At 36.2% G+C, this 13,988-nt stretch overlaps 1 protein-coding gene across 1 annotated transcript in view; it reads left to right on the forward strand.

The window, feature by feature from the left end:
* LOC112162302 (serine protease HTRA1A) overlaps window positions 1-13,090 on the forward strand; it is a 34,613-nt gene extending 21,523 nt beyond the window's left edge. The window contains exons 4-9 of the mRNA XM_024298111.2: window positions 6,360-6,554; window positions 6,632-6,664; window positions 6,734-6,848; window positions 7,724-7,781; window positions 8,962-9,057; window positions 12,439-13,090. Coding sequence (XP_024153879.1) covers window positions 6,360-6,554; window positions 6,632-6,664; window positions 6,734-6,848; window positions 7,724-7,781; window positions 8,962-9,057; window positions 12,439-12,607 — 666 coding nt within the window. The 3' untranslated portion in view covers window positions 12,608-13,090. The remainder of the gene's footprint in view (window positions 1-6,359; window positions 6,555-6,631; window positions 6,665-6,733; window positions 6,849-7,723; window positions 7,782-8,961; window positions 9,058-12,438) is intronic.
* The last annotated feature ends 898 nt before the right edge of the window (window positions 13,091-13,988 follow it).

Genomic DNA, 13,988 nt, shown 5'->3' on the forward strand with positions numbered 1-13,988 from the left:
ATTCGTCATTCCACTAACTGCATTTTCTTTTTCTTTTTTAATTTGTGCCGGACTTGCAACAAGAATTAAACGGAAATAAATGAAGATCTAGTTAGTAGTTAGTTGGGATGTGTATTGGCAAGAGTCTGGCGATACATTACAAATCATGATACCTGACTCATTATGCATGACATATCACAATACCTGACTCGGCATACATTACATATCACGATACTCGACTCGCGATACATTACATATCGCAATACCCGACTTAGGATACATTACATTTCACGATAACAGGAGGATATATTGCATATTACAATACCTGACTCAGAATACATTACATATCCCAATACCCAACTCAGGATACATTACAAATCATGATATCTGACTCATTATACATTACATATAATGATACTTAACTCAGGATACATTGCATATCATGATACCTGACTCAGGATACATTACATATCACGATACCTGACTCAGGATACATTGCATATCACGATACCTGACTCAGGATACATTACATATAGCGATACTTAACTCAGGATACATTACAAATCAGGATACCTGACTCATTATACATTACATATAATGATACTTAACTCAGGATACATTACAAATCAGGATACCTGACTCATTATACATGACATATCACAATACCTGACTCGGCATACATTACATATAACGATACTCAACTCAGGATACATTGCATATCACGATACTCGACTCGCGATACATTACATATCGCGATACCCGACTTAGGATACATTACATATCACGATACCTGACTTAGGATACATTACATATCACGATACCCGACTCAATATCCATTACATATCACGATATATCCCATGGCTGTACATAAACAATTTTTCACAATTTTTTTTTAGGATTATGACTTAGAAAAAAAACTCTACCTGAATATTAATTTATTGTAATAAAATGGTAAAAATATTTGTATTCAATTAACACAACGTGATTACGCACTGAAACTGTATCTCACAAGATGCTTTTACCCAAGCAAAGTCATGGTGCTTTTTATTAGTAAGTTAAGAAATATTTATTCTTAAAGAAAATAATCGTCATTGTCTGATTTTCACAACAAAATATTCTTCAGTAAAGGAAAAAAAAGTGAAAAACATTAATAAGACACTGAAGGACACCCAAAAATAGTTAAATATTGCAATGTCAGCATTTTGAATCGATACAAGTATCGCTAAATGAAGTATCGCAAAGTATATCACTGAATCGTTTTTTTTTCCTACACCCCTTTTAATGCACTAACCATGTAATGTTTTTTTCCTTATTTTTTTCTTTTTTTTATTGCATTTAACAAGGAAAATGTTTAAGACTCCCATGACAATACTACATAAATAAAGTCTCCCTTAGCCTCGATGTACTATATTTGTGCCCAAATCTAAACTTTATTTTGGTGATGTGGGTACTCAAACATACTCATCCTGTTAGAGACTTTTCTCAGCAAACACAAAACTCTGTGTCAGCTCTAAAGAAGACATTTCATTCAAAATAAGAGACATTTTAAACAAATGTCTCTTGTTCAAAACCAACAAAAGCCTTCGCCTCACATCTATGCCACTACAACAGTCTTAAGAGTCTGGTTAGAAATCAGAAAATAAGACACCCTTGAGCGCTCCTGAGCTTTAATAAAAGACTCAGACATATGTTTGCTCTTAGGACCCAAATCTCTCAGCAACACATGGAACCCATAGTGGTTTCTCTCACTTGTGTCAGCAAGGATATGGTGTTACCCAACGTGATTTAGACCTCCACAAATCAAGGGACCGCTCGCTAAAGCCCTGACCTACTTTAAAGTGTTGATTCTGGCTTTGATTAACGGACACATCTGAGCTGCGGCGCTCTAACTTTCACCTGTAGAGCAGTCTCTTTCATAATTATGTCAGACATGCTTCAGCAGGCTTGCATTCATTCATAAGTGAGTCTCATAAAACGCTGGCGATGCACACAAGCCTCTCTTCCTGCCACCTCTGATCTGGTGATCCCTCGGCTTTGTGTTTCGCTGCTGATGCGCGCAAGCTGAATCCTGCCCTGTTTTTCTTTATCTGCCGTCATCAGAGACATAACATGAGGCCTGTAACAGTAAAAGTTCTATACATTACAGAAGTGTGCTTTTACTTTGAAGGCAAAGGGATGGTTAAAAGGACTTCAGTGGAGCTCGGATTCAACTGAACTTTCTGCAGTTGATGTTTTTTTTTTTTTTGTATTTGAAGTGGTCTGGGAGTTTAGGAATCTAAGCAGTGCCAGGTGTGTGGGGGGTTTCTTTGACAAATCCAATTGGGAGGGGGTTACACCCAGGCGACACTCATCTCCTCTCTTTGTGTTTCTAGACACACCAGACGACTATCAGCCAGTCCATCTCAAATAAAGTTCGAGTTTACATCACGGCCAATCCTTAAAAAGCAGTTAATGTTATCGGCTTTTAAATTAGACGCCAGACATCAGAGGCCCAACCATTATAAAATGATAATGCGCCATATATTTTTAAAGCCTGTCTGCGATCAGTATCAGCGTTCCTTTATGGGCATAGAAAGCTATATAAAAAATAAAACGAGCTACAAAAGACCTAATTTTTTTTAGCAGGTTTTCTTCATCAATTCAAAAGAGGGCAAGTCAAGCCTCTCTATCTTGATCTGATGTAATGGTTCTCTTTGTATTCTATATTCCAAAGAAAGTAGAAAATAAGAAAACAAACCCAAAAAGGGGAAATTATAATAAAAAAAAAATGTTTGCAAAAATTATTGTGTGTAGCACTTTAAGTCAAAAATGAATTAGATGAGGAAAATATAGAACTAGATTACATTTCAAAAGAATAGGTTCGGGTGCTGGAGCTGGGTGTGCAGTGAAACACAATGACACGGTTGTGATATCAAGCTTTGTATTTACAAAAGAAAATATTTACAACAGTGCACAACGATGCAATCAAGAGACTTGGTTAGTCAGCTCTGTTTTTTTCTAAATCACAGCAACGTTCCTCTCCAACAGCGGCAGTGTTCATCAGTAGAGGTTCGTCCCGATAATCCGCTCAATATTCTCCACTCGGGAAAACTAGATCCAACTCTTGTTGTGTGAGAAGCTAAGCTAATGTTTTTAGCCTGATTGCTACATGGAGCAGTGTCTGTGTATATCTAATTTACAATGAATGGAAGATACAAAGGATGTTGAGAGATTTAAATTTATCATGGATATGTCCGAATTCCTTTGAATTCCCACTCAGTACATCGTGCACTATATAGTACGCTTACCATTTTATAGTGCTGTCCTAGTCTACTATTCCAAACTACAGTGCCCTAGAAATGTTCCAGAATTCTGCATCGTGTGCTTTGATGCTCACTAAATTGATGAACAATAGACCATAATGCTTTGTGTTTGAATATTTTTTTGTGAAAAAATTTTATTTAAATTTTTTTTTTTTTAAACCATGCAAGTTTTCATGAATGGATTCAGAAAATAGTCACTGTAAAAAGATTGTATTTATACTCCATGAAATCCGTGTTGTCATATTTGCCTTTTAAAAATAAGAATCTTATATTTGTAATGCATGTATTTATTAGTTTTTTACTTTGTGAAATCAGTGACGTCATGTTTGCACATTTACATTTTTTAAGCAAAATTCTCATCTTTATTAGGTTTTAATACATCGTGACTTCGGTTATATCACATTTGCGCGTTTAAAAAATAAATCTTTGTAAAATCATTGTATTTATTACGTTTCCACCTTGTGAAATCACTGACATCATATTTGTCTTTTTTTTCAAAAATCTTCGTAAAATTCTCGTTTTAATTATTGTTCTTTGTTTCAAACACAAAATGAAAGTAAACACAAGAAATAAAAAATAAAATTTAGGAATTTAAAAAAGTACAAAAATACAAAATAAACATATGAATTTAAAAATACAAATATACAAGTAAAGCAAACAATGTGCTTGAAAAGGAGTGGGTAGAAGAAAATTCTTGTGCGGTCCCACCCCTTTCTACAACATTTTTTTGTTAACTTGTCTATTTACGTTTTCTTTTTTTTTTAGGTTTTTGCTTCCTGAAATTTTTAATGTGACATTTGGCATTTAAAAAATAAAATTAGTGTAAAATGCTCTTATTTTTTAGGTTTGTAAATTAGGTGACGTCCTATTTGCTGTTAAAAAAGAAAAAAGTAGTGAGGAATGCATTTTGTTAATTTCTTTTAAAATCCAGGGCACTAGATGGTCCGGCACTATAACGTTTTTTTTTTAGGAGTTAGGGAGCAGAGTGGGAATTCGGACATAACAAAAATATAGCAAAACAAAAACACAAACAGGTAAGCTAACATTTAGTTATAGTAACTTGCAGCTTATGGTGCCGTTTGAAAAAACAAGAAAAATAACATAAAAAATGTTATTTTATAACATAAAAAAACAAAGAAATTATTGCATTATCAATGTCATAGACTTTGGCCAAACAAATGACTATTTAAGAAAAAGTTACTAACATCATGGACTGGCTTGCTATTTACGTGGATCAGAGAATTTTACCTTCTGAGGGCCTGAACACACCTGATCCAGGAGCAACGAGGACATGTGAAACTGGAATCAGGATGTGGAGGTGCAGCTATTTTTAAAAGCCTCTCTGCAAGTATTTTTAGAAAATTGTGCTTTTAAAGGTCTCAAAACCTCAAAACATGTCTTAGCATCAACTGGTTGCATCGACATGATGCCAAAGGAGAGTGCATGCAGCTCGGGTCCTGGAACCTTCTCCTGCGGTTTCTGATGTTAATTGTTTACTCAGCCTTTTTTTCCTGTAAGTGCAGCTCTCACAAAGTGCCAGCGCATCCTAACCTGTGGCGAAAATAGCAGGATGAGTCACTGGAGAGGCAAACTCGCATGGAAAGATGATTTTCCACAAGTCTTTCCAGACTGCTGACTTGTGAGAATTAGAGAGTGATCTGTAAGCGAGGAGGTTGTTTTTTTTCTGCATTCTCACCTAGGTTGGGTTTTCTTGACAGCCAGCTTCAGCATTTTTGTGCTATGAATGTATGATTTTTCTGAATGCAGTGTGACTTTGTGGGGGTGTGTGTAAGCTTGAGTTCCCTGCAAACAGTGAAGACGCATTCGAAGATTCGGATAGCAACAGTCTCCACGACTCCATCAGCTGTTCTAACCACGGGGGCACAGTCACGCATCGACCCCACGCTCCCTTTCAGCTGTGTTTGTTTTTTTTTTCTCTTCCTTCCTTCCCTCCATCTGGTTAAACTTTCATTTTACACAATGTGTGAGAAGAAAAGCAGAGGATGGAGGAGGGGATTGTGCAGGCCTGAAAGGCAGGTTTCATGCTTCTGCAGGTCAGGCATTTTTTGTGTCACGTTCATTTAGTGAACGGGAATCGGTCACTTATAATGGAATGGTTCGTGCACGTGTTTGTACCTGTAAACCTGTGAGTGTGAAAATATTTTGTCTGTCTGTAATTATACAGTTATGTGTATTATTTTGTTTGTTTTGGAGGAAAAGGGAGAAGATGTCAAATTACTAAAGTGCCATTATTCATAAGTTAAAATTGGACACCAGAAGAACAGCTGACATGTTCCTCTTTTGCTGATGTTCTTTTCCATGAAATAGTTCGGATCTAAGTTTCCCTTTGTCTTTATTTAGAGAAATTAGTCATTTTGTATTTATTTTTAGGTTTTTTGACCTCTATAAATGGGGCTTTAAAAGGGCTCTCTGTTGGTCTTTCCCACATTTTTGATTATTTAAAATTATTTGTTTAATTCCTGAAATTATCGTCTATCTACTGCCCCCTACAGGTTGAAACGAGGCATTGCTGTTGAATTTTGTGATTGGTCAAATGCTGCAAGTCTGACATAATTTCAATAAGGAGAGTGGAACTGAAAGATTTAATTGTGAAGATATTTCTGAAACATTTAGCATGAAAATAAAAGTCTTTTGGCGGTTGGACTCTGGGATTGGAGAAATCTTGCTTGCTAACGAAGACTTTGGGCCAAATGAAGAGATCACTCAACTGATTCAAGTGTATTCCTAAACAACATAACCAAGAAATGACATTTTCTCTTGTTAGACTTTAACAAGAGAATACCAAATAGATGGATGATGCAATTTGAAATATTTAAAATTAGATATTTATTTCTGGTGATACTTTTATTCTTTATCTGCTGACGTTTTGCTGCCAACAAAATCTTGCACATATTTGTTTTCTTTTCAGTCTGCTTTTGTGTGAACTGATGTTTTGCTTTGTTGATACTTTTTCCAAAAGTTTATTCAAAATTCATTTTTATTTTTTTCTTTGATTCCTCTTAGAATTTAACCTCCTGGAAGGGCTAAAAACATGCTTTTTTTTCTTTTATTGTTCAGACTAAGCTCCCCGTCCTGTTACTTGGCCACTCTTCAGACCTCAGACCCGGGGAGTTTGTGGTCGCGATCGGCAGCCCGTTCTCCCTCCAGAACACGGTTACCACAGGAATCGTCAGCACCACTCAGCGTGGGGGCAAGGAACTGGGCCTTCGCAACTCTGACATGGACTACATCCAGACTGACGCCATCATTAATGTGAATGTCTAAGAACATGTTTATCCGTTATCACTTTATAATAAAGAAAACTGCTAATCGAGCGTTTTGTTTTACAGTACGGTAACTCTGGAGGGCCTCTGGTAAACCTGGTAAGTCTTTTATTTTGTTGAATTTTTTACAGTTTCATGAGTCGGACTTACTGATGTTTGGATTCCTAGGATGGAGAAGTGATTGGGATCAATACGCTGAAAGTAACGGCTGGCATCTCCTTCGCCATTCCTTCTGACAAAATCCGTCAATTCCTTGCCGAGTCGTACGACAGGCAGTCTAGAGGTATAAACACGTGGAGATGAATCTTTTTTTACTGCTTCTTTTCTGGGATTTCTGGAGAGTGAAGAAAATGTCAGCTTTTATTTATATATCTGTGCACAACATTAAATTACCAAGTTTTAAATACAGTTTCTAAAATAGACAAAAAAAGCATTTTCTATTAAAAATTTATTTTTCATATTATTTACTATGTAATTTCCCTAGTTTTTACATAAACATACATGTTTAGAGTGCACATAAAGCTGCTTTTTTATTCAGATTTGTAATAATTTATATTAATTAAATAAGATTTATACAATGATTTATTAAAAAAGAGTTTGCTATCATATGTTTTCTCTTAAACAAAGCTTTGATGAAGAGAAAAATGTCTAATTTGGTGTTTGTTTTACTAATTATTCAAGCATAAACATTATTATTTAATTTTGTTTTTAGCTTTTAACAACCAAATGAAAAAAAAAAAAAATTGTTTTATGCTTGATTTCATTTTCCTCAATATTTACTTCCAAATGTTGAAAAATGTTGAAACTCATCTTTTGGAGGGTTTTTGTTCATCATACTGCATGACTTATTCACAACTTCATTTGTGATTTCTTGCTATATTTGCAATTTCTGCGCTTTGAAAAATCTGGTTTCCAGTATAGAAGTTTAATTTCCTGCTACATATATAAATCTTTTTGACTCATACGTGACGATTGCATAAAAGGCATTTAAGGCACCAAACTTTATATTTAAAATTGTATTATAGTGTTACTTGGTGGTATAATTTAGTTGCTACACAAATAGTAAAAATAATCAATTTTATTATTTTTTTTTTGAGTAGTTATAATGGGATAAACTCTTCTGATAAAACACTTTTGTCTAATCCTTTTGTTTTTCAGGGCGAACAGATGCTAAGAAGAAGTATATCGGTGTGAGAATGATGACTCTCACGCCTTCGTAAGTTTTCTTTTTTGTTTTGCGAAGTATTGATTCCATGTTAGACACCGTTTTGTCGGCACTATTTGGCCCTGATGTGCAAATCGCATCAAAAAATCACTTGACCCAAAAACATTTTAAAGATCACCCCACATAAATATAAAAGCAATTTCCAGAAAACGAACATTTATTAAAAACAAAACCCAATGAGCCGACCTGGTTGGATGATGATATTTCTTAATGTTTAATAACTATCAACTAAAATGATTGACAAACGTCATTATTCACTCAGCCTTAGTACCTTTTCCGAAATTGTGGTTTTTCTGTGTGATGCCCTGGGACCTCTTGTGGTACAGTCATGGCCATGTGACTCATTTGATTAAAAAAGTGTTTCCATTGCAGTTTTGCAAAGTGCCGTATGTCAATTCCAATATGCCTCAAAAACCACCACCTCGAAACCCAATCCTTTTTTGAAAAATGCATGTTTTTTTCGCGTTTCCATTTCGCAAATTTATTATTGGAAATCCAATTTGCGCAAGATTCTGGTTGTGTCCGAATCCCCCTCCTAACCCCTAACTACTAAAAAACTATATTATAGTGCAGGACTGTATAGTGTGCTGGATTTTAAAGGTAATTCGGACACCATGCTAAATACTTTTCCTTCGTTTCTCTAAAAAGCGGATAGGACGGCATCGATTTCACGAAGTGAAAATCGAACAAAAACGAACATTTCAAGCCGTTTATTTATGACTCCACTGTGTTCTGATGGTGAAAATGTGGAAGGTTTATCCAAATATTGCATTTAAACACTTTTTTTTTTGTTCGAAATCGTTCGACCGCAATGCATTGTGGTCAATATCGTTCTACGCTAGTTTTTCGCAAAGGATTATGGGAAATTTCGAGTGCACTCGATTTGGAATTAGTAGATTCGGACAGCACTAGAAAATGGCGAACGCACTATATAGTGAGTAGGGGGGAATTTGGACACAACCTCAGACTCTTTTATCTCGCTTAATGCGTCTTATAGTTCAGTGCATCTTGCATTTGACATACTGTAATTTTAAAAAAAGATAATTTATTGACAGAGTGCCCATTTTGCAGAATACATGGTATGCAAAACTTGTATTTTTTTCTTAAAGGTGAGAAATAATACATTTTTTTCTCTTTAATAACATTTGTGAATTCCCTTTCTTACCCAAAGGTTAGCCAAAGAGCTCAAGACTCGACATCGTGACTTCCCTGACATCACTTCAGGAGCTTATGTGATGGAGGTCATTGCAAAGACACCAGCTGCAAAGTAAGAAAACCTTCTCGTATTACTCTAGAGTCTTTTGTAAACAAAAGGGACTGATCCTCGCTATTCCCAGAGCTCCCCCAGTCCCATTAGCAAACTTTCTTTTACCCACTGCCTCAGTTTCAGAGAAGTGGGGTACAGGAGACGCTGAGGTCAGCTGTTTCCTTCCGAGCTCATGCTGGGAGGTTGCTGGCTGCTGTGGTTTTCCTGCGCCAGCTCACACATCCCTCTCTGAAGTGTTTGTTCATGGCAGAAATCGCCCAGCTCTTTGCGCAACATGTCTGTGGTTCCTTTCATCTCGCATGTTCTGTTCCACGCATGTTTGAACTTCCTGGGCTGTATGCGTTTACATCTCATGGAAATCTTGACCATGTCGTGAACAACCCTCTATTTATCCTTCTGGGGGCATTTGGGAGTAATAACGGGAAGCAGAGGGTGCAGTTGGGCTAATGGGTGATGGGGTGATGGTCTGTGGCTGCGATTAAGCGGCTGTTTTTGAGAGCAGTCGGCCTCAGATGTCACTGCTGGTAAGTGCATTCATCTGTCTGTGATTTGAGGTATGCTAGTTAGCTCTGTGGGCTGTGTGTACATGTGCCTCAAAGGGCTTTTTTCACTGGATTGTTATCATTTCTGTTATGAAATTCTCTTAGTGTAGTGGAATCCAACTACACAAATGAATCAGTGTTTGGTTTTAATCCTCGTTTTCTCTAAATTGACTCAATCTCTAAAAATACACACTAATTGGAATAGGTGCATTCTGGATGATTTACTGGGCAGGCTTGAAGATTGTTCCAGAACAGCCTTTCTGAACTGAACTGTTTCAGCGGTGCTAGATTTAGATTTAAAAAACACTAAACGTGTAGTAAAACATGGTGGTGGGAGTGTAATAGTGTGGGACTATTTTAGTGTTTCACCCTGAAAATCTTAATCTCATGCATTTAGTTTTGGAGATTAAGACCCAATAAGATTGTAAGGTGTTATGAAATTAAATTTTAATAGAATAGGTGTTTTAGGCGCATTGAATTTTGATTACGTAAAAAAAAAAAAAGAAAAAGGAAAGAAATTGTTGTTCTAGACAACTAAGGAGGTGCAGGTGATGCTTACGTATAAATGCTACTTAAAAGGGCTAGCTGGGTTTTCTTGTTTTTATACATTTGTGGTCAACACTGCCCCCTAATGGGCAGTTTTTTTTATTTTTTGATATAAGACGCATATCAAAATTGAGGCCCGGGGGCCAGATCCGGCCCTCCTGGTAATTCTATCCGGCCCTCCAGTTCATTTTAGTTTATTGTTATTAATGGGCGGAAGTTATTTTGCACTTATTTCTAACTTGTATAATTTTGACAAAATATATTTTTATGGAGAATAAAATATTGAAAGTTATTTAAGGTTTAAATTGATTTATTCTGGAATAATATTCCTCCCTTTTTTATTATTCACAATTGTGTTAAAAAGTAACGTTTTTAAAGTTTTAAAAATTGGCATTCTGCTTTTTGGACTATTTTGGCATTTACTACAATTCTTTAGGCTATTTTGGAGATTAGATAATATTTCAACTGAGTGCAAGCAGTTTTGGCTAATTTGGCCCTTTTTTAAAGTTTTGCTACTTTTTTCAGCTATGTTTTAGCTGTTTTGGCTAACCAAAGTTGTTGTTTTTTTGTTTTTTTAGGCTAATTTAGCATTTGGCTAATATTTTAGCTGGCTATCAGCTTCAGTGTTTTTAGCTATCAACTTCAGCATATTCAGCTATCAGCACTAGCATCTTCAGTGACCGAGTTCAGCTTACAGCATTCACACTAGCTTTATTGCAGGTAATGCTATATATCTAGTTCATAGTTATGTTAAAAAGTTACAGTTTTAAAAATGTAGTTTTAGTGTGTTCAATAAATGTTTATCCTGATCAGCCCGCGATCTAAGGTGTGTTTTGGATTTTGGCCCTTTGTGTGATCGAGTTTGAGGACCTGGTGGCAGACAAGATGGTGGCTGAAGATCATTAGCCGGAAATTGCCAAACATCATTAGCTGGAAGTGGAAAAAAGATTTCAGAGTTGTGGACGCTTTTATTAAAACTTTTTTCAGTGTTTAGGATTAACTTGAAATTAGTCAAAAGAGGGTAAATACTTTATTAAAGAATTTTAACAAAAGGGTTCAGATTTGTAAACCGGTTAAGACTTTTGCATTGAAGCTTTAGCTCCACCAGTGTTTGTGTTTGACTGTTGTTAGCTTTAACCCTTTACATGATCAATGTGAATTGGCTCCGTCACAGAAAAAAGCAGCTAAAATTACTTATATTAGTAATGTGCAGATTGATAAAAAGGCTCTTTAAAGTATTACTTGACAGTACAAAACTGTTTTTCTCTGTAAATCAGCTAATTCACATTGATCGTGTGAGGAGTTATTGTATGTCCATTGCATGTCCAGTGCATTGTAGGTTTTGACAGAAACAGGTGTTAGAGGTTCAAAATGTAAAATGCAAAAAAAAAGTAACTGTTAGGGTTGCCGGTTATATTATTCTTTTTCAACATAAAATGAGTCTTTTTTGACCAAAATGTGAGTTATGATGTTCTGGTCTTGGACTTCCTTCTGGCTAATAATTTTTCAGTCGACATCTTTTCTGCCACCGGGCCCCACTTGTTTGATCAGCTCTCAAGAGTGCAGTGTGAAAAGGTTCAAAATGAATATCTGATTTTTCCAAATGTAAATGCCTTAAATTTCACATGTTTATCAGTTTTTCTGTTTTTGTTTATTCTATGTGTGTCTATTTCAATCCAACATTTAAAGAAAGTTTGAGTTATGTTCTTTTACTTCTTTTATACCACTAAAGATAACTTTGATTGTAATTTGAATAAAGAAAGTACATTTTTGGTTTGATTAAAAAAAAGAAAGCCAAAAGTTTCAGTTAAATCTTTGACTTTTGGTTTTCTTGCGTGAGCCCCACACTCAACTTGTTCACACATTTGTTTCCCAACTGACCTGAATACAGCTGTGAATTAAATGAGATTAAAAAAGTGAGAACAATTCCAGGAAAAAGTGATCACATAGTCTTGGGGCTACTATTGTTGCCAGGTTGTTTAAATAAAACCCTCGGTAAGTCATTATTTGAACAGGTTTGTTTGTTTGTTTTGAGAAAACAATAAAGTTTGAAAAAAATGCTTTAAAGTTTGTTCAAGCTGTGGGCATTCCTTGTGCTGATTAAAACCAAATGGAGAATACTTCCCCGTTTATTTTAATAAAATCTGATTTATATGTTTACCTACTTTTGTATTTTTTACAGGGAAAAATCAGTTGATGGAAATCCATTTTTTCTGTTATTAAGGCAACATGTGTTAGTAATTTCTGATCATCTCAACAAACCATCTCTTTTTTTCCCCCCATAATCCTCTAGTGGTGGGCTGAAAGACCACGATGTCATCATCTCCATCAACGGCCAGAGGATTTCAACAGCCACCGACGTCAGTGCCGCCATCAAGAAAGACGACGTTCTGAGAATAGTGGTGCGCCGCGGCAATGAGGACGCCATCCTCACCATCGTGCCTATGGAGATCGATCCTTGATACTCCTAAACTCGCTCCAAAGGAGTCGGAATTAAGTTAAACTTCTCACTAGTGGACCTGAAATGGGAGGGGCTTCCACTGACGAAGCCCGCTACCTGTCTCCAAAAGCTTATAAACTGTAAATGTCTTAAAGAAACTGAAAGAACGGGAGCTACAGAAGCAATCGTTTCCCCCGTGACTTGTCACTTTTAGGTTTTAAAAGCTCCGATTAATGCTAAACTACTGTTTGTTTTCAAACACGAGATTTAGATTGTTTTTTTAATACGTTTTTTGTGCCTTTAAATATTTGCTCAGTCGGACCTGCTGCCTTCGATGGCTCGTTTTCAGTCTCGCTGAGCAAATCTGATTTTTTTATAATTGCTGTTTCTAAAAACCTTAATCAAGTACTGTAAAAGTTTTGTTTATTATTGTTTTTTTTACTGCCTGATGTATACTAAAACTAAAATAAAATGTGTTTACCTCCATTTATATTGGCGTTCTCCATTCGAGGATCACACTTCATATTTTTTGTGTGTGCTGGTTTTATGCAACCTTTGCTTATCTGCACTCAGAGGGGAAGCATCGGCCAAGTAAGGGTTTGTTTTGAGTTTGATTATATTGCTTTCATATGGGCCTGATAGCAGTCCAGTGTGATTGTTGGCCCGCTGGCTGTGTAGGCTGACCTCAGACGCAGAAACGCCAGCCAAATACTTCTGACCCACTGGGCAGTGGTCGCAGATGTGGGGCCTGTATAAATGCGCTCAGTGTTTCTGGAGGAGATGCTTGTTTGCCGCAAGCATTTTTGCATGATAATGATGAAGCAAACAGGAGGAGGGGGGGGTACCACATTTGAGAAATGACGCTGTTAGAATTGTTGGACAACTTGGCACTTAAACAGCTTTGCAAGGATGTCGAAATAAGACAGGAAGCTGTTTGTTTGGTGGCTAGTTCCTTAGGTTTTGTGATTTCTTTGCAGAGTTTGGAAACCAAATTTACCCAAAAAATTCCCAGTGCTATGAACGAACATAAAAATGTATTTTTTTATTTTACTAGCGATGGTAAATTCTGCTGCCATCTCCTGGATCTGCCTCAGAGTTGCAATTTGAGAAAAAAATCAATCTCAAGTTACACTCAGAAATGAAATTTAATTTGGCATAAATTCCTAACTTCTTCATCTTAAGACTGGGTAGTGCTTATATCACATCGCTCATATAACATCGGATTCTGTTTTAGCATAGGCCTCAATGAGGTCATAAGTGACAGACTGCCAAAACCTGAGCTGAAAACGATCTATCAAACTGAGTAGGACTGCATTATATCACTGACTTAGGACTGAGATGCAGACTGACAGATTTTTTTCTTGTTCCAGCAAAGAACAAAAGCCAGAAATCTATATTTACCA

This window comes from Oryzias melastigma, linkage group LG15, assembly GCF_002922805.2.
Source record: "Oryzias melastigma strain HK-1 linkage group LG15, ASM292280v2, whole genome shotgun sequence".
In the NCBI taxonomy this organism is placed as follows: Eukaryota; Metazoa; Chordata; class Actinopteri; order Beloniformes; family Adrianichthyidae; genus Oryzias; species Oryzias melastigma.